The sequence below is a fragment of the Podarcis liolepis genome (assembly GCF_965112155.1).
Source record: "Podarcis liolepis genome assembly, chromosome: 4".
Lineage (NCBI taxonomy): Eukaryota > Metazoa > Chordata > Lepidosauria > Squamata > Lacertidae > Podarcis > Podarcis liolepis.
The window spans coordinates 103,810,298-103,827,981 of record NC_139558.1 but is presented as its reverse complement, the minus strand read 5'-3'; the positions used below and the strand labels follow the sequence as shown (position 1 = coordinate 103,827,981).

The 17,684-nt window shown below is 51.8% G+C and overlaps 5 protein-coding genes across 7 annotated transcripts in view; 1 reads left to right on the top strand and 4 right to left on the bottom strand.

Moving 5' to 3' along the window:
* The window catches only part of LOC310705090 (uncharacterized protein), a 271,846-nt gene that overhangs the window by 143,530 nt on the left and 110,632 nt on the right, over positions 1 to 17,684 (top strand). The window lies entirely within an intron of this gene.
* LOC310705042 (uncharacterized protein) overlaps positions 1 to 17,684 on the bottom strand; it is a 67,688-nt gene that overhangs the window by 20,685 nt on the left and 29,319 nt on the right. The gene's annotated exons all lie outside the window — the stretch shown is intronic.
* LOC310705032 (uncharacterized protein) overlaps positions 1 to 17,684 on the bottom strand; it is a 357,812-nt gene that overhangs the window by 324,348 nt on the left and 15,780 nt on the right. For 2 of the 3 annotated variants that reach the window (XM_083499304.1, XM_083499301.1), the window contains exon 1: positions 11,467 to 11,506. The exons of the other annotated variant lie outside the window; for it this stretch is intronic. The gene's annotated coding sequence lies outside the window, so the exon portion shown is untranslated. Of the gene's footprint in view, positions 1 to 11,466; positions 11,507 to 17,684 lie in introns of those variants that run through there. 3 annotated transcript variants of the gene reach the window in all.
* On the bottom strand, positions 226 to 16,860 carry LOC310705052 (uncharacterized protein). Its single transcript, XM_083499375.1, has 2 exons — positions 13,609 to 16,860; positions 226 to 385 (listed from the first exon to the last, which is right to left on the bottom strand). The coding sequence occupies exons 1-2, from the start codon at positions 16,398 to 16,400 to the stop codon at positions 364 to 366; spliced, it is 2,814 nt and encodes a 937-aa protein (XP_083355501.1). The 5' UTR covers positions 16,401 to 16,860; the 3' UTR covers positions 226 to 363.
* LOC310705186 (zinc finger protein with KRAB and SCAN domains 7-like) lies at positions 5,043 to 11,535 on the bottom strand. Its single transcript, XM_083499732.1, has 6 exons — positions 11,494 to 11,535; positions 8,906 to 9,398; positions 7,407 to 7,488; positions 7,092 to 7,174; positions 6,847 to 6,973; positions 5,043 to 6,267 (listed from the first exon to the last, which is right to left on the bottom strand). Exons 2-6 carry the CDS (start codon positions 9,305 to 9,307, stop codon positions 5,411 to 5,413), a joined length of 1,551 nt encoding a protein of 516 aa, XP_083355858.1. The 5' UTR covers positions 9,308 to 9,398; positions 11,494 to 11,535; the 3' UTR covers positions 5,043 to 5,410.

Below are 17,684 nucleotides of genomic sequence, written 5' to 3'. Positions count from 1 at the left end.
ACCGCTCAAAAGTGCCTGACATGAACTGCGGTCCGTTGTCGGAGACAAGGACATCAGGACACCCATGCGTCGCAAACAGGCCTCGCAGCACCCAGATGACGGCCTCGGTAGTGGTGGAGGGCATCAGGGCCACCTCCAGCCATTTGGAATAGGCGTCCACCACTACCATAAAGGTCCGGCCGTGAAAGGGGCCAGCCAGATCGATGTGCACCCTCGACCAGGGTGTCTTTGGCGTCTCCCAGGTGTGTCCCTTAGCTGCCGGTGGTGCAGGCCTCGATTCTTGGCACGCTTGACAGGCGGACACCCAGGCAGTGATGGCATCGTCCATGTTAGGCCACCAGACGTAACACCGAGCCAACGCCTTCATTTTGACAACGTGCAGAGCCTCCAGGACGCGTTGACGGAGTCTTTGGGGAATCACGACGCGGTCTCCCCACAGCAGACAGCCGCGATGAGCTGAAAGTTCATGCTGTCTGGTTGCGAAGGGCTGGAACTCCGATGCGAAAGGCCCTTGTGGCCACCCCCTCCACACCCAGTTGAGCACACGGCTGATGGTGCGATCCTGGGCAGATGCGGAGGCCACAGTGGCAGCCGATACAGGCGCTGCAGGAAGATCCTCAATCAGGAGGAGCGATGAAGCTGGAGCCGGGTCTTCCACAAACGCTGCAAGAGGGCAACGGCTGAGGGCGTCGGCATGGCCCATCGATTTCCCCGGGCGATGGACGAGCCGGTAGTGGTAGGCAGCCAGGAAAACAGTCCATCGCAGCATGTGCGGTGAGAGGACCGGTGGAGTTGGACGATCACCGGCGAGGAGGCCCAGGAGCGGCTTGTGGTCAGTGATGAGGTCAAAAGTCCTGCCATAGAGGTATTCATGGAACCTCTTCACTCCAGCCACAAGTGCCAGTGCCTCCTTGTCGAGCTGGCTGTAATTCCGTTCCATTGGAGATAGCGTCCTGGAAAAGTAGGCGAGCGGTGCTTCTCTTCCGTCTGGAAAACGGTGACTAAGGACAGCGCCGATGCCAAAAGGTGAGGCGTCACAGGCAAGGACCAGCGGCCTGGCTTCACTGTACTGTACCAGCACACTGTCTGATGAAAGGAGAGCCTTGACCGCGTTGAAGGCCGCCGTCTCCCGATGACCCCAGGACCAAGGCATCTTTGTGCTGAGGAGTCGGTGAAGAGGCTCAGCCACCGTGGCTTTGTGGGGCAGGAACATGTTATAAAAGTTCAGTAGCCCCAGGAACGCCTGCAACTCCGTCTTGTCTTTGGGATGGGGGCCTGCTGGATAGCGCAGATCTTGGATGTGGTCGGGTGAAGGCCGGAGGCGTCGATAAGATAGCCCAGGAACTCTACCTGTGGAACGGCGATCTGGCACTTCTCCCTCTTTACCTTGAGCCCGGCCTCTTGGAACCTGGTCAGCACAGCACGGAGGCGCTCGGAAAGCTGCTGGTGTGAGTCTGCGGACACCAAGACGTCATCAAAATATGGTACCACGCCCGGAAGCCCTTGCAGGAGACGCTCCATAAGGCTTTGGAAGATGCCAGGAGCCACACTCACCCTGAACTGCAACCGGCGGCAACGGAATGCCCCTCGGTGGGTGACAATCGTCTGGGCTTCAGCAGTGGCATCATCGACGGGCAGTTGTTGATAGGCTTGGGCAAGGACCAGCTTAGCGAAGACCTTACCCTCACCCAGGGAATGCAGCAGGTGTTGGACAACAGGAACCGGATAAGCGTGCTGCTGAAGTGCCTTGTTGATCGTGCACTTGTAGTCAGCGCAGATTCTCACCGACCCGTCTGGCTTGACAGGCGTGACGATAGGGGTTTCCCACTTGGCGTGGTCAACCGGCTCCAAAACTCCTTGGGTGATCAGCTTGTCCAGTTGTTCATCCACCTTAGCCTTGAGAGCAAAGGGAACCCGGCGTGGCTTTAGCTTGATGGGGGCGACTTGTGGATCAAGGCTAAAGGAGATGGGCGTACCTGTATATTGCCCCAAAGTGCCATCAAAAACCTCGGCAAAGTCTTTGACCAGACCCTCAGTCTCTGTGTTAGAGATGAAGTTGATGCCGGTGACTTCCAGGTTCGGGCCGAGGGCATCAAACCAGTCTAGCCCTAGGAGGCTTGGCCGCTGACCTTCTACCACCACCAGTCGGAGCAGGCCCGAAAAATCCTTGAAGGCGATCCGGAACCGGCCAACGCCTACCACGGGAATGTCGTTTCCCTGGTAGTCTCTCAGGTGTATGCAGTGAGAGTCGAGTTGCCTTTTGGACACTCTGGGTACCAGTCTTTTGATGGTGCTCCAAGACACGATGGACAGGGCAGACCCGGTGTCAATCTCCATGTCACATGGAGCTCCTTCAATGAGCACCGTGACGTTCAGCTTGCATCGCGTAGGCGAGTCGGTTTGGCCAATCGTGGTTCCAGACGGGCAGCGGCAGTTGGTGAGAGCGAAACAGCTTTCCTTGGCAGACTGGAGTGAAGACTTGGACTTGCGAGTCGGTGAAGGGGGGGGTGTCAGACGGAGCTGATTAGCAGACCTTAGCGATGTGGCCCTTTCTGGAACACTTCCTACAGGTGGCGTCTCTGAATCGACACTTGGCACAGGAATGGTTGCCTCCGCAGCCAGCACATTCTGGTTGGCTCTTGGACTTCTGTTGGAACTTCCTGCGCTCCCGCTTTGTCTGGTGCACGTCATCGTCTACTGGAGAATGCCTCATCACTGCTGGCCTCTTCATGATGCACTGGAACTGGCTTCCTAGCAAGACGTGGGCTGCTGGACTTGCGGATCTCCTGCGTGGAGCGTTCAGCAGCTTCTGAGGCCACAGCCTCCTCAATGGCTATCTGTAGCGTGAGGTCTGGCTTGGCGAGGAGACACTGTTGCAGATGGATGTCCCAGACCCCGCAGACGATTCGATCCATCAGGGCATCGTCTAAGTCTCGGAACTCGCAGTGCATTGCAGCCTGTCGCAGGGCAGTGGTGCAGTTGTTGATTGACTCCCCCTCTGCCTGGTTCCGGTGGTAGAACGCATGGCGGGCAGCAATCTTGGACGGCTTTGGTGCGTAGTGGTTGCGGAGCTTCTCTTGGATCGTGCCCCACGGTGTTGCCTGGACTGCTTCAGGCGCAACCAATGCTCGGGCTGTCTCAAACACCTCAGGCCCACAGAGGCTGAGGAATAGGCCCCGCTTACGCTCCTGTGATACTTGCGTCAGCTCGTTGGCTTGGAGGTAGCAGTCGAACCGAGCGAGGTAGGAGTCCCATGATTCAGAGGCTGGCGCAAACAGCGGTAGAGGCACAAGTGAAGCCATGATTCCGATGCCGGAGAGAAGGGCGATGGATGGAACACCGTGCTCTAGCCAGGACAGTCAGCTCTGAATTGGTTCTGTTCAGTGATTTCACTCAGTGATTCAGCTCAGTGATTCAGCTCTGCTCAGAGGGTGGCTGCATCTGGCTGTGCTCTGATGTCCATCTATCCCATCCTCGTCGCCAGTGTTAAGTTGTGGGCGAACATAGCAGATGACACAGTGATTTCTCCAGAGAAGCTCTTTATTGTAAGCTGGACAGAACTGAACAGCAAACAGCTCAGCCGGCCTGCTGCTGCTGCACTGTGAGTCGGGAAGGCCGCTCCCTCCTGTAGGCACACTCTTCCAGGCCTAGGGGGCGGGGCCCACACTCGCCACCGCTACTGTTTTAAGGACACTGGTGTTGCCGCAGCAAATGTTTAAAATGTTTTTATATATTTTAAAATGTTTTATAGGGGTTTTTACTTTTTACTTTGTTGTACCACCGTGAACGGTGGTTTTTATTGATGTATTTTTATTTTGTTCCGTTTTATTTTGGTTTGGGGTTCGATATTGAATGGGTTGGGGATTTGTTTTGTTGGCACAATTGTCTTTGGTTTGATTTGTTTTCCATTTGTAAATGGAGGTTGGTTTGAGACTTGGGATTGCTACCGTAGTGGGGCGAGGGAGGTATGGCGGTGGGGGCAGATGTCATAGGCGAAGGGGATCGAGATCCGGATATGCTCGTACCCCTTCCAATCTGCGCCCCATCCCGAGGGACGAAGGTAGGGTGAGCAAGGATTACTCACCTCCGTCACTGGTGTTGTGCAATGCCAGGTCTATAGGCAACAAAACCGCCACCCTCCGAGATTTCTTCACCTCGCAGGGTGTTGACCTGGCTTGTGTGACGGAGACCTGGGTGCGCGAAAGGGCAACAGTTACCTTACGAGAGATGGCGCCCCTGGGTTTCTCCGTCCTCCAGCAGTCGCGGACTGTGGGCCGGGGGGGAGGGGTGGCATTATTAATCCGAGAAGACTGTTTTTTCAGGGCTCTACCATCGCCATTGATCCCCGGCATTGAATGTGTTGGCCTAGTGTGGGGCTCCGAGGTGAGCTTGGCTGTCTGGCTGGTGTACCGGCCACCTAGCGCACCTGTCAGGCCTATTGGAGGCGGTGGCCGGCTGGGCCTTGGAGTTCCCTAACCTATTGGTATTGGGGGACTTCAACATCCATGCTGATGCCACTCCCTCCTCACAGGCTCTGGACCTGGTGTCTTCCATGGCAACACTAGGGCTCTCCCAGTTTGTTTCGGGCCCCACACATCAAGCAGGCCACACGCTGGATTTGATCTTTGGCGCCGGTATAGATGTGATCATGTTTCCTTCGATGAAGGTGCCATGGTCTGATCACTACGCACTGAAAGCCAGGATTGATTTTCCACCCCCACCCTGCTTAGGTGGCGAGCCAATTTGGGCTCGCCCGCAGAGGCTGATGGACCCTGATAGATTCCGTCAGGCCTTGCGGGACCTTGCTCCCCCTGGCGACTCATTGACTGAGCTTGTTGAGGGTTGGAATATCCAGCTCCTAGCAGCCATCAATGAGATCGCACCTAGACGCCCTCTGCGTCCCCGCAGAAACCGGGCTCCCTTTCTCTAGCTTGACTTGTTTTTGAGAAACCCATGAAGGGTACATAATTTTTTTTAAAATGCTAATATTAAGAAGGATATTGACAAGCTGGAACAAGTGCAAAAGAAGGCAACCAAAATCGTTTTATTTTATTTATGCATTTATTTGACTTCTATAGCGCCCTATAGCAGGGATGCCAACTTGAATAAAATATAGGAGGGGTTTAGCAAGCCCCGCCTCGGTTAAACAGTCACAGGATGTGGTGCAAGCATGCCATTTGAATGGCTGTTCCTATGAACTGGGGGGTGGCCCCCTCACATATCTTACTGGGGGGCAAAGAGCTCTCAGACTCTAAGAGTTGGCTCCCATTCACTACACCCACAGGCCACAGGACGGTTACAACATAAAATCACAGGATGAAAACACAAAACACCGCCCCCAAAACCTGTAACCCCCACCTTCCCACCACATTGTAAAAGGGCATTAGATGTCAATCAGCCAAAGGACTGGTTAAAGAGATGAGTTTTTCCCTGGTGCTGAAAGCTGTATAATGACGGGTTTTGGGAACTTTGTATGAATTTTTTGATGGGAACTGAGAGAGGAGCTCTTCCTGAAGCTCTGTCCACATTCCACACACTGATAGGGTTTCTCCCCTGTATGAATTCTCTGATGGGAAGTGAGATGGTGGTTGAAACTGAAGCTCTTTCCACATTCCACACACTGATAGGGTTTCTCCCCAGTATGAATTCTCTGATGGCGAGTGAGACTGCTGCTGTGACTGAAGCTCTTTCCACAATCCACACACTGATAGGGTTTCTCCCCTGTATGAATTATACGATGGAAACTGAGAGAGGAGCTCCTCCTGAAGCTCTTTCCACATTCCACACACTGATAGGGTTTCTCCCCAGTATGAATTCTCTGATGGCGAGTGAGACTGCTGCTGTGACTGAAGCTCTTTCCACAATCCACACACTGATAGGGTTTCTCCCCTGTATGAATTCTCTGATGGGAAGTGAGTTTTGAGCTATTCCTGAAGCTCTTTCCACATTCCACACACTGATAGGGTTTCTCCCCTGTATGAATTCTTTGATGGGAAGTGAGAGAGGAGCTTTCAGTGAAGCTCTTTCCACATTCTCCACACTGATAGGGCTTCTCCCCTGTATGAATTCTTTGATGGGAAGTGAGTTTTGAGCTATTCCTGAAGCTCTTTCCACATTCCTTGCACTGATAGGGTTTCTTCCCAATGGGATTTCTTTGATGGGAAGTGGAAAAGGAACTTTTCCCACATTCAATATATTTATTCAGCTTCTCCATTGTGAGGATTTTGTCATGGTCACCCATGTTGTTAATTTCCAGTCCATCTCTATCTACAATGAAGAGAAATGGATTAGCGCCTCAGGGAGAAATAAAGGAAGAATACTTGTTAACTCTGGTAATAGAGGAATAACACAAGTGGGTTAGATGGATGGTTTTCTAAAGGGTTGGGTGCCTTAATTAACGAGGATCGACTGACATCCTTTGGGGAACCTGTGATTCGACAAGCCTGGCTCTTCTCTCGAATGGATTTTCTTTGGCTCCATCATGGCATCCCTCCGTTTCCAATGTCAGTTTTCTCTTTGGACAACCAAAGACTGACGGGAGGAAAAACAAAAACTGAAAACCTGACAGAAGCTACTTCAACTTCCCTAACAACTCTGAAGTTTACAGTCAAAAGGGCCTGGGGAGTTCAGACCAGGCTGCTGCTTGTTTAATAAGCTGCAACGGGAGGAAGAACATTCACAGAAAAAACAGTAATTTACTATTCAAGGGGTTTTTTTTGGGGGGGGGATACTGTAATATCCAGTGTTGTAGGGGGCGCTGTTGAGGTCTGTGAAAATATATGAGGTTTGTAACATATGGAGTTTTGAATTTAAAAACTGATATTATGATTCCACTAGGAGCCTTACCAAGAGAGGCCATGATCCCAGAATTCTCCTCCATGACGTCCTTATGCAGAGCTCTCTGGTCAGGATCCAGCAACGTCCACTCCTCATCCGTGAAACAAACAGCAACATCTTCAAAGCACACTGGACCCTAAAAAAAGAAGGGAAATGTCCTACTCTGAGACAACACTGTTGTTCACCACCACTCCTCGAGCTAGGACATTGTTCCACCCCTTGGCCTCTGTCCCCACAAGGCAGCTTCCCCTGACCTGATCTGGTTCCACAGCCGCTGCTTCCATTGTGTCCCCATTCAGAGATGGTTGAAGAGGTCTAGCCAGTATCACTGTGTCACCTGCAAGAGAAAAAAGGTAAGGGGGAGGCCCAGAGTGCCTTCTTGTCTCACAGGTAAATCAGTGCATCTCAAACTACACAGGGGCCTTTGAGAAAGTCTCGCCTGCTGAGTGCATTTGGATATTTGGGTGCATTAGAGATGTTATGTGTGAAAAAATATATCTTCCCTCCTCTGATGAGTTGGAAAACGAACAGAATGAGACCAAACAGAGAAACACCACCTTCCTCCTTACCCAGTGGCCTCTCTCTGGTGTTCAGCGGAGGCCTCTCTGCCTCAGAAGAAATCTGGTCCATTTCTGCAAAGAGATCCTTTCCCTGAAAAAGAAACAAGGATTCAAAAGAGAGAATGGGGAGAAGGATTTAAAAATGAATGTCAGAGAGAATTCCGGCTGATTGCAGGAGCGAAGACAAGCGGGATTTCTCTCTGGAGAGGGAATCCAGCTCTTGGGAGGAAAAAGGGGGTGCTGCAAGGGCGCCGCAGCCCCCTAAAACACCCCTGGAAGGAGATCCAGGGGGCAGGATCCTGGCACAGCCGTTTTGCGATTCCCCCGGCCACCAGGTAACCTCCTTTGGAGGCAACGAAAACATTAATGAAATGTTTAAAAAAGATGTATTAGAAAGAGGTTTTACCGACAAGGAATCAAAATATCAATTGGAAGTACTGAATAATGACGTAAATTTTTTGTCTAAAATGTATAAATTATTATTGGAATGGTATACAAAGGACGAGGAGGTTAAATCGCTTATGATCCATTGGGCCAAAGATTTTGGATATAATATACAATTTAAAGACTGGGTTAAATTGTGGAATGAAGGACTGAAATTTACTGCGTGTACTATAATAAAGGAAAATGTGATGAAAATGATATATAGATGGTATGTTACACCAGTAAAATCAGCAAAAAATTATGAAGTAAGTAATAAATGTTGGAAGTGTAAAGAAAAAGAAGGAACATTTTACCATATGTGGTGGGAGTGCAAAAAAGTGAAATGCTTTTGGGAAAGGATATATAATGAGTTACAAAAGATGTTGAAATATACATTTGTTAAGAAACCAGAAGCATTTCTATTAGGAATAATAGGAAATGAAATTAATAAGAAAGAATGGAAGTTATTTTTATACACAGTAACGGCAGCAAGAATACTAATGGCCCAAAAATGGAAACAAGAAGAATTACTTATGATTGAAAAATGGAGAATGAAATTAATGGAATACGCAGAACTTGATAAATCAACAGGAAGGATCCGGAACCGACAAGACCAGAGATTCACTGAAGACTGGATTAAATTTACAGATTATATGAAAACTATATGTGATGACCAGATAACATTTGTAAGCTTTCAGGCCGCTCTGTGAGAATGTATGGTAGAAATATTGTTTAAAAAATAAGGTAAGTTAAGGTAATATTGTAGTGCAATATTAAATTAAGAAATGTGCAAGAAGTGATCAAGACGGAGAATTATCAGACATGTTGATGGAAGTAAAAAAAAAAGATGTTGGTGATAAATTGGATGTTTTGTTTTGTATAGTTTTATATCGATAAACTAATAAAAATATATATTAAAAAAAAAAAATAAAAAATGAATGTCAGGGCCAACAGCTTTAAGAATGTCAGAACTCATTCCATGGACGCCTTCTCAGAAAAAGGATGGGCCATCAGCAGACCATTATGGGATGTTCTCTGTCCTGTTTGGAGCCCCTTGGGAGTATCTAGAGGAAAGTCTCTCTCACCTGCTTTCTCTCCTCTGCCTGACTCAGGAGGAAACCTTCGGCCAGGGCCACCGCCTGGGAACTGGTCTCCGCTCTGCATTCCCTCACCCAGCTCTCCATCTCCGGGGGAAGGACAGCCAGGAACTGCTCCAAGATCACCAGGTCCAGCATCTCAGCTTTCGTGTGCCTTTCTGGCTTCAGCCACTGACGACAAAGGTGGTAGAGTCGGCTGCAAACTTCTCGGGGTCCTTTGGCCTCCTGGCAGCAGAACTGCCTCAACTGCTGGCTCTGCACCTCTGAGCGGAGGGTGTCCTCCTCACCCAGGATCTTCTGCACCGGGTTTTCCCAGAACCCCCCACTGCTCCCAGTTTGGATGGCATGGCCTCTTTCTGTTCCAGGGCAAGTTGAGTCTCGCTCATCCATCTGTGCTCTCAGGAAGCCTCAGAGAGATTAGAAGGAACCCTTTGGTCTTCTGCCAAGTTCTGTCCGTCTTAAGGAGAAGCTCTCGCAAATCCTACAAAGCAAATACATTGTTCAGTTACAAAAGTTGTCTAATATCAGGAGAAGAAAAAGGTTCCCTGAGCAAGCATGGATGAGTCTTGGAGGGAACCAGGGCTGGACTGCACCACAGCCCAAACCGTGAGCTATTTTATTTATTTAAATTTCTATAACACTTTATATTTTAAAGAGAAATCTCAAAGTGGTTTACAGCATATTAAATCTGTGGGGATAATTGGGGAGTTAGAAGAAGATATATTATTGAATGATATGCTTCCTAACATGCACTAGCAAGTTCCATATTCTAGTTCCATACATCCCCCTTTTTTAGATTACGCAGCGATCAGCTTGTTGCTGACTCATTGACTCATCTGTCTTACTATTAAAAATTCCTCCCTGGTAAAATCCCTTCCAATCCCTTTTAAATGAATAAGCACAATAATCTGATTCACGATAATATAAATGTAGTTTACTCACAGATTTGTTCACGTTCACAGACAGGCAGGTTGTTACATAACAACTAGAACTATTCCATAAAGAAGTTAGTCCCAAATGACTGCCACTAAGGAGTCACTTCTCCAACACACAGCAACATACAAAATGGAGAAGACACACTGATCAGAAGATGGAGGCCATGCGCTCCTCCATGCTAGTACAACAGACTGCACCCTCTTCAAGTCACATGTAGTGGAAGTCTGTCCCAGCTCAGGAGGAAACAGGAAGTCTTCTCCTGAGTGGTAGAAAACATCCCCTAATGTGTCCCCTGTAGGAATCTTCTACTTGACTGCAGTTTCACATCCCACAAAATCAATAAAAGAGAAATAAAACCATCGGAAGAAAGTCAAATATGTAGTCGATAGTCAAAGCAACATAACAGAAAACAAATACTCTCTTAAAGATATCAAAATAAAACATTACAAAGGAGGTCAACTACAGAATACACATTTAACACAGTAGGGCTGGGTGAGTCTGGGCCTCACTCCCTAGGCCAGGTGGAAAGGGCCTTTCTAAAAAGGAGAAGAAAGAGGAGGAGGAGGAAGAGGAAGAGGAGGAAGAGGAAGCAGCCTCTAGCTCTCCTAGAAGAAAGATTGCAATGCAAAATGTGGAGGCAACGGAAGGGATTTCTGGGAGAAGAATCAGGCTGGTTTCTGCTGCCTTCCAGTCACTGCATGAAGTCAGAACTGACTGACAAGGGAGTCATTTGTATGCTTGGCTCTAGTGGGGGTCCTCACCTGGGGGACCTCAGGAGTTGTTCTCCCCCCACCCCCACTCCCCTGCTTCTGTCTCCTTTTCTTGCACTTGGACTCTCTGCCGCTCTCCAGACAGACTCCTGGGGTGGGTTCCCTTTTTCTTTGCTCCGAGGGCCAGGAATGTATCTCGCCAACCCCTGAGGGCCAAGTGGATGAGGCCAAAGACACCTCCCTTGAAATTTAGGTCTGTAATTTAATATTAGTATTCTGTTAGATAGCTTAACGCACACACAGCCACTGATGCCAAGGTCCCTGGAGGCTCAGGGAGTAGCAGCGCCCATTTCCGGCTGCTTTGCCAGCAACAATCCCTTTGGGACAGAGAGGATGTGGTCCTGGGATGCCCTGCTCTGGGTGCGAGGGGATGGCTGCAGTGGCCTCCGTGGGGAGCTGCCCTGGGAGACACTGGGAAACTGGTCCCCAATGCAGCAGCCAGACTCTGGGCTGGGATCCCTCTCTTTATTCCTGGCCTTTCTCTCCCACCTTTTCATCCTTCCTCCCTGTTGTTCTTTTTTGGGGGGGGGGGGGCTAGTCCACCTCCTCGTCCGGCTTTGGAAAACCATTTGCACATGTTTCCTCTGTTGTGCAATGAGGCTGAGCGATGTCACACAGAGTTAAAGTCCCAGGGACTCCTTTGTTTAAAGAAGGGAGATATTTTCTGAAAGGGGGGGGGGGCAAATGAGTTTGGGATCCTCTGATCTGCAGGAAGGAGAGCGTGGCAGACCTGGCCCCTCCCTGGCAGGACCCTCTCCTCCCTGACTTGGGGTCCCCCCCCCTGCAGGAGCAGATCAGGCCCCCCCCCGGCCCCCTCCCCTGCTGAAGCCCTGGGACCCCCACCAGATCCCAGAGAGAGAGGAGACTCACCAGATCCCGGGAGAGACAGCGATGCAGCCCTTGCAGCAGAGACACCAAAGCAAGGAAAGGACTGGGAGGGAGGGGCCTTGGCTCTGGAGGACTTGCCCCCCCTTGCTTCCTGGCCTCTCTAGGAAGGCAGCTCACTTCCCTTTAACCCTTGCCAAGCCGAGTCCCTCCAGCTCAGCCCTCTCTCAGATTTTTATTATTTCTTATGGATTTCGGGGGGCAGCTGCCCCCATGGCTACTCCAATGCCCAGATATCCCTTTGTGGGGTGAGGCTCTTGGCTGGACTCTGAGCATCTCCCTCCCTTGGCCAGAAAGTGGAGGAGCAGCTTGCAGGGAAAAGGACCAATTCTGCAGCTCCAGCTCCAGAGGCATAGCAAGGTCAGGTGGTACCCGGTGTCACCCCCCCCCCAGACACCCCCACACAGTCGTGGGTTGACATAGCAGCCGGCACAGCGATTTCTTCAAGTAGCTCTTTATTATGGTAAGCTGGAATAGAACTGACTGCGAACAGCTCAGCCGGCCTGTATTTATAGGCAGCCGGCTGTCAACATTGTAACCACAACAGCCCAGAGTTCCCGCCTAAAATAACTGCCGCGGACCTGAGTGAAAACTATCTACAGACCTGAGTGAAAACTATATACAGTATCCCCCTGTTGGCCCAGGGTGAAACTACACTACATAACACCCCTCCCCACCGAGATAAGGCGTTAGTTACAATCGTAATGGTTTCCTTATATACAGCACTACGCGTAATGGTTCAATTAAGCACAAAAGCATATCGGTTACATTTCCCATACTTAGACCAACAGTGATACCTGTCCAACAACATAGTCCTTTAAATAAGTTGGGCGCTTGGAAACTCTGCCAGACCGCCGGGGACTGGTAGCCAAGTCCGGAGGGCCACACAGTTCTCGCTGAGGCTGTGGTGCGACCCTAGGTGGCGTTGGAACCAACTCCCCTGGATCCGCTGCTGTGGGTGGAGCCTCCGCAAGTGGAGTGGTCTGAGTCTGTTCTGAAACGGCTTGGTTCGGCTCCACGCTGGCAGTTTGCGAGGGAGGTGTAGGTGGGGCCTCGCCATCTGTACGTGTCTCTTCTGGAGCCGCAAACGCAGTTGGGGGCACCTCGGTAGTGTCCAAGTCCCCAACCCTGCGCCTAAGCTGGTCTATGTGCCGTCGCCACAAGCGTCCGTCTTCAAGTGCCACCTGGTACGAGCGAGGTCCAGTGACTCCCACTACTGTGGCTGGCACCCAAGGGATGTCCCCCACATAGTTCCGGGCAAAGACCTGGTTTCCTGGGACAAATGACCGTGGTGCGTTGGCACAGCCTGGGGGTTCAGCCACGGCAAAGTCTGGGTGTAGCCGGTCGAGCGGTGACCTGAGGCGGCGGCCCATAAGCAGTTCAGCAGGACTCCTCCCTGTGGCCGCATGAGGAGTGATGTGTTGCACGAACAAGTATTCGGCGACCCGCTCATGCCAGTCTCCCCGGTCCAGGCGCGCCAGTGCCTCTTTTGTCGAGCGCACCATTCTTTCCGCTTGCCCGTTGCTGGATGGATGAAAGGGTGCCGTTAGGGCATGGCGGATGCCCAGTCTCAAAAGATACCGCTCAAACGTGCCTGACGTGAACTGTGGTCCGTTGTCAGAGACAAGGACATCAGGACACCCATGCGTTGCAAACAGGCCTCGCAGCACCCGGATGACAGCTTCGGTAGTGGTGGAGGGCATCAGGGCGACCTCCAGCCATTTGGAATAGGCGTCCACCGCTACCATAAAGGTCCGGCCGTGAAAGGGGCCAGCCAGATCGATGTGCACCCTCGACCAGGGTGTCTTTGGCGTCTCCCAGGTGTGTCCCTTAGCTGCCGGTGGTGCAGGCCTCGACTCCTGGCACGCTTGACAGGCGGACACCCAGGCAGTGATGGCATCGTCCATATTAGGCCACCAGACGTAACACCGAGCCAACGCCTTCATTTTGACAATTCCCGGGTGGCCAACGTGCAGAGCCTCCAGGACGCGCTGACGGAGTCCCTGGGGAATCACGACGCGGTCTCCCCACAGCAGGCAGCCGCGATGAGCTGAGAGTTCATGTTGTCTGGTTGCGAAGGGCTGGAACTCCGATGCAAACGGCCCTTGTGGCCACCCCCTCCACACCCAGTTGAGCACCCGGCTGATGGTGCGATCCTGGGCAGATGCGGAGGCCACAGTGGCAGCCGATACAGGCGCTGCCGGAAGATCCTCAATCAGAAGGAGCGATGAAGCTGGAGCCGGGTCTTCCACAAATGCTGGAAGAGGGCAACGGCTGAGGGCGTCGGCATGGCCCATCGATATCCCCGGGCGATGGATGAGCCGGTAGTGGTAGGCAGCCAGGAAAACAGTCCATCGCAGCATGCGTGGTGAGAGGACCGGTGGAGTTGGACGATCACCGGCGAGGAGGCCCAGGAGTGGCTTGTGGTCAGTGATGAGGTCAAAAGTCCTGCCATAGAGGTATTCATGGAACCTCTTCACTCCAGCCACAAGTGCCAATGCCTCCTTGTCGAGCTGGCTGTAATTCCGTTCCGTCGGAGATAGTGTCCTGGAAAAGTAGGCGAGCGGTGCTTCTCTTCCATCTGGAAAACGGTGACTAAGGACAGCACCGATGCCAAAAGGTGAGGCGTCGCAGGCAAGGACCAGCGGCCTGGATTCACTGTACTGTACCAGCACACTGTCTGAAGAAAGGAGAGCCTTGACCGCGTTGAAGGCCGCCGTCTCCCGATGACCCCAGGCCCAAGGCGTCTTAGTGCTAAGGAGTCGGTGAAGAGGCTCAGCCACTGTGGCTTTGTGGGGCAGGAACATGTTATAAAAGTTCAGCAGCCCCAGGAATGCCTGCAACTCCGTTTTGTTCTTTGGGGTGGGGGCCTGCTGGATAGCGCGGATCTTGGATGTGGTTGGATGAAGACCGGAGGCATCGATAAGATAGCCCAGGAACTCTACCTGTGGAATGGCGATCTGGCACTTCTCCCTCTTTACCTTGAGCCCGGCCTCCTGGAACCTGGTCAGCACGGCACGGAGGCGCTCGAACAGCTGCTGGTGTGAGTCTGCAGACACCAAGACGTCATCAAAATATGGTACCACGCCCGGAAGCCCTTGCAGGAGACGCTCCATAAGGCTTTGGAAGATGCCAGGAGCCACACTCACCCCGAACTGCAACCGGCGGCAACGGAATGCCCCCCGGTGGGTGACGATCGTCTGGGCTTCAGCAGTGGCATCATCGACTGGCAGTTGTTGATAGGCTTGGGCAAGGTCCAGCTTAGCGAAGACCTTACCCTCACCCAGGGAATGCAGCAGGTGTTGGACAACAGGAACCGGATAAGCGTGCTGCTGAAGTGCCTTGTTGATCGTGCACTTGTAGTCAGCGCAGATTCTCACCGACCCATCTGGCTTGACAGGCGTGACGATGGGGGTTTCCCACTTTGCGTGGTCAACCGGCTCCAAAACTCCTTGGGCGATCAGTTTGTCCAGTTGTTCGTCCACCTTAGCCTTGAGAGCAAAGGGAACCCGGCGTGGCTTTAGCTTGATGGGGGCGACTTGTGGATCAAGGCTAAAGGAGATGGGCGTACCTGTATATTGGCCCAAGGTGCCGTCAAAAACCTCGGCAAAGTCTTTGACCAGACCCTCAGTCTCTGCGTTAGAGATGCAGTTGATGCCGGTGACTTCCAGGCCGAGGGCATCAAACCAGTCTAGCCCTAGGAGGCTTGGCCGCTGACCTTCGACCACCACCAACCGGAGCAGGCCCGAAAAATCCTTGAAGGCGATCCGGAACCGGCCAACGCCTACCACGGGAATGTCGTTTCCCTGGTAGTCTCTCAGGTATACGCGGTGAGAGTCGAGTTGCCTTTTGGACACTCTGGGTACCAGTCTTTTGATGGTGCTCCATGACACGATGGACAGGGCAGACCCGGTGTCGATCTCCATGTCACATGGAGCTCCTTCAATGAGCACCGTGACGTTCAGCTTGCGTCGCGTAGGCGAGTCGGTTTGGCCAATCGTGGTTCCAGACGGGCAGCGGCAGTTGGTGAGAGCGAAACAACTTTCCTTGGCAGACTGGAGTGAAGACTTGGACTTGCGAGTTGATGAAGAGGGGGTGTCAGACGGAGCCGATCGGCAGACCTTAGCGATGTGGCCCCTTCTGGAACACTTCCTACAGATGGCGTCTCTGAATCGACACTTGGCACGGGAATGGTTGCCTCCGCAGCCAGCACATTCCGGTTGGCCCTTGGACTTCTGTTGGAACTTCCTGCGTTCCCGCTTTGTCTGGTGCACGTCATCGTCTTCACTGGAGGATGCCTCCTCACTGCTGGCCTCTTCATGATGCACCGGAACTGGCTCCCTAGCAAGACGCGGGCTGCTGGACTTGCGGATCTCCTGGGCGGAGCGTTCAGCAGCTTCTGAGGCCACAGCCTCCTCAATGGCTTTCTGTAGCGTGAGGTCTGGCTTGGCTAGGAGGCGCCGTTGCAGATGGATGTCCCGGACCCCGCAGACGATTCGATCCATCAGGGCATCGTCTAAGTCTCGGAACTCACAGTGCATTGCAGCCTGTCGCAGGGCGGTGGTGTAGTTGTTGATTGACTCCCCCTCTGCCTGGTTCCGGTGGTAGAACGCATGGCGGGCAGCAATCTTGGACGGCTTTGGTGCGTAGTGGTTGCGGAGCTTCTCTTGGATCGTGTCCCATGGTGTTGCCTGGACTGCTTCAGGCGCAACCAACGCTCGGGCCGTCTCAAACACCTCAGGCCCACAGAGGCTGAGGAATAGGCCCCGCTTCCGATCCTTTGATACTGCTGTCAGCTCGTTGGCTTGGAGGTAGCAGTCGAACCGAGCGAGGTAGGAGTCCCATGATTCAGAGGCTGGCGCAAACGGCGGTAGAGGCACAAGTGAAGCCATGATTCCGATGCCGGCGTGAAGGGCGATGGATGGAACACAGTGCTCTAGCCAGAACAGTCAGCTCTGAATTGGTTCTGCCCAGTGATTTCACTCAGTGATTTCGCTCTGTGATTCAGCTCAGTGATTCAGCTCAGTTCAGAGGCTGGCCGCATCTGGCTGTGCTCTGATGTCCATCCATCCCAACCTCGTCGCCAGAGTTAAGTCGTGGGTTGACATAGCAGCCGGCACAGCGATTTCTTCAAGTAGCTCTTTATTATGGTAAGCTGGAATAGAACTGACTGCGAACAGCTCAGCCGGCCTGTATTTATAGGCAGCCGGCTGTCAACATTGTAACCACAACAGCCCAGAGTTCCCGCCTAAAATAACTGCCGCGGACCTGAGTGAAAACTATCTACAGACCTGAGTGAAAACTATATACAGTATCCCCCTGTTGGCCCAGGGTGAAACTACACTACATAACAATTTCTTATGGATTTCGGGGGGCAGCTGCCCCCCTGGCTACTCCAATGCCCGATACCCTTTGGGGGGTGAGGCTCTTGGCTGGACTCTGAGCATCTCCCTCCCTTGGCCGGAAAGTGGAGGATCAGCTTGCAGGGAAAAGGACCAATTCTGCAGCTCCAGCTCCAGAGGCATAGCAAGGTCAGGTGGTACCCGGTTTCACCCCCCCAGACACACACCCCACATACAGAATTTTTTCCATCAGTAAAAGAAGATACACACAACTATTTAAAATATTTAGAAATAATTACAAATGAACCGTTTGCTGAGAATCAGATTAAAATACATGTCCACATTTTAAATATCTGGATGGGCTTGCCTAAACAAACATTTATTTACTTTTGCAAGCACCAAAAAGAAAAGCAGGAAAAAGAACTGCAGGCCGGGAGTTCCAAAGTCTACCTGTGTCGCCACACTTAAACTTTGCTTTCTCACAAGTACAGGTGTTCTATGTGAACCAGTAACTATGCCAGTTTTCTCAAAGCAGTTGAGTCGGGAATACATGGGGGAAGGCAATCTCTCAAGTAAACTGATCAGAAGCTGTTAAGAGCCAGCCTAGCCCGAGAAACGTGGCTTTAGGGAATTTTTTGTAAACCAAGCTTTTTTCGTTAAGTACCTTTCATCATCCTCAAGCACCAGCACCAACCAATAGTCATTTTAACCACCAATCAGAAAGAAGCCGTTCCAAAGCAGTGTTGTGGTGCAGAGACAGACAGACAAGTCTTTGGGAGCAGCCAGATTTTTATGTGTCAAACAAAAGCACCATGCATTGCCCTAAAAGTGATG

Bases quoted from the DNA above. Each gene is read 5' to 3' on its own strand.
- LOC310705186 (XM_083499732.1), bottom strand. From the start codon at position 9,307: ATGGATGAGCGAGACTCAACTTGCCCTGGAACAGAAAGAGGCCATGCC. The intron at 7,489-8,905 runs GTGAGAGAGACT...TTTCTTTTTCAG, and splicing joins AGGCAGAGGAGAGAAAGCAG to GGAAAGGATCTCTTTGCAGA. The intron at 6,974-7,091 runs GTCAGGGGAAGC...TTCTTTTTTTAG, and splicing joins CGGCTGTGGAACCAGATCAG to GGTCCAGTGTGCTTTGAAGA.
- LOC310705052 (XM_083499375.1), bottom strand. From the start codon at position 16,400: ATGGCTTCACTTGTGCCTCTACCGCCGTTTGCGCCAGCCTCTGAATCA. The intron at 386-13,608 runs GTTTGCATCGGA...CGCGTCCTGGAG, and splicing joins AGGGGGTGGCCACAAGGGCC to GCTCTGCACGTTGTCAAAAT.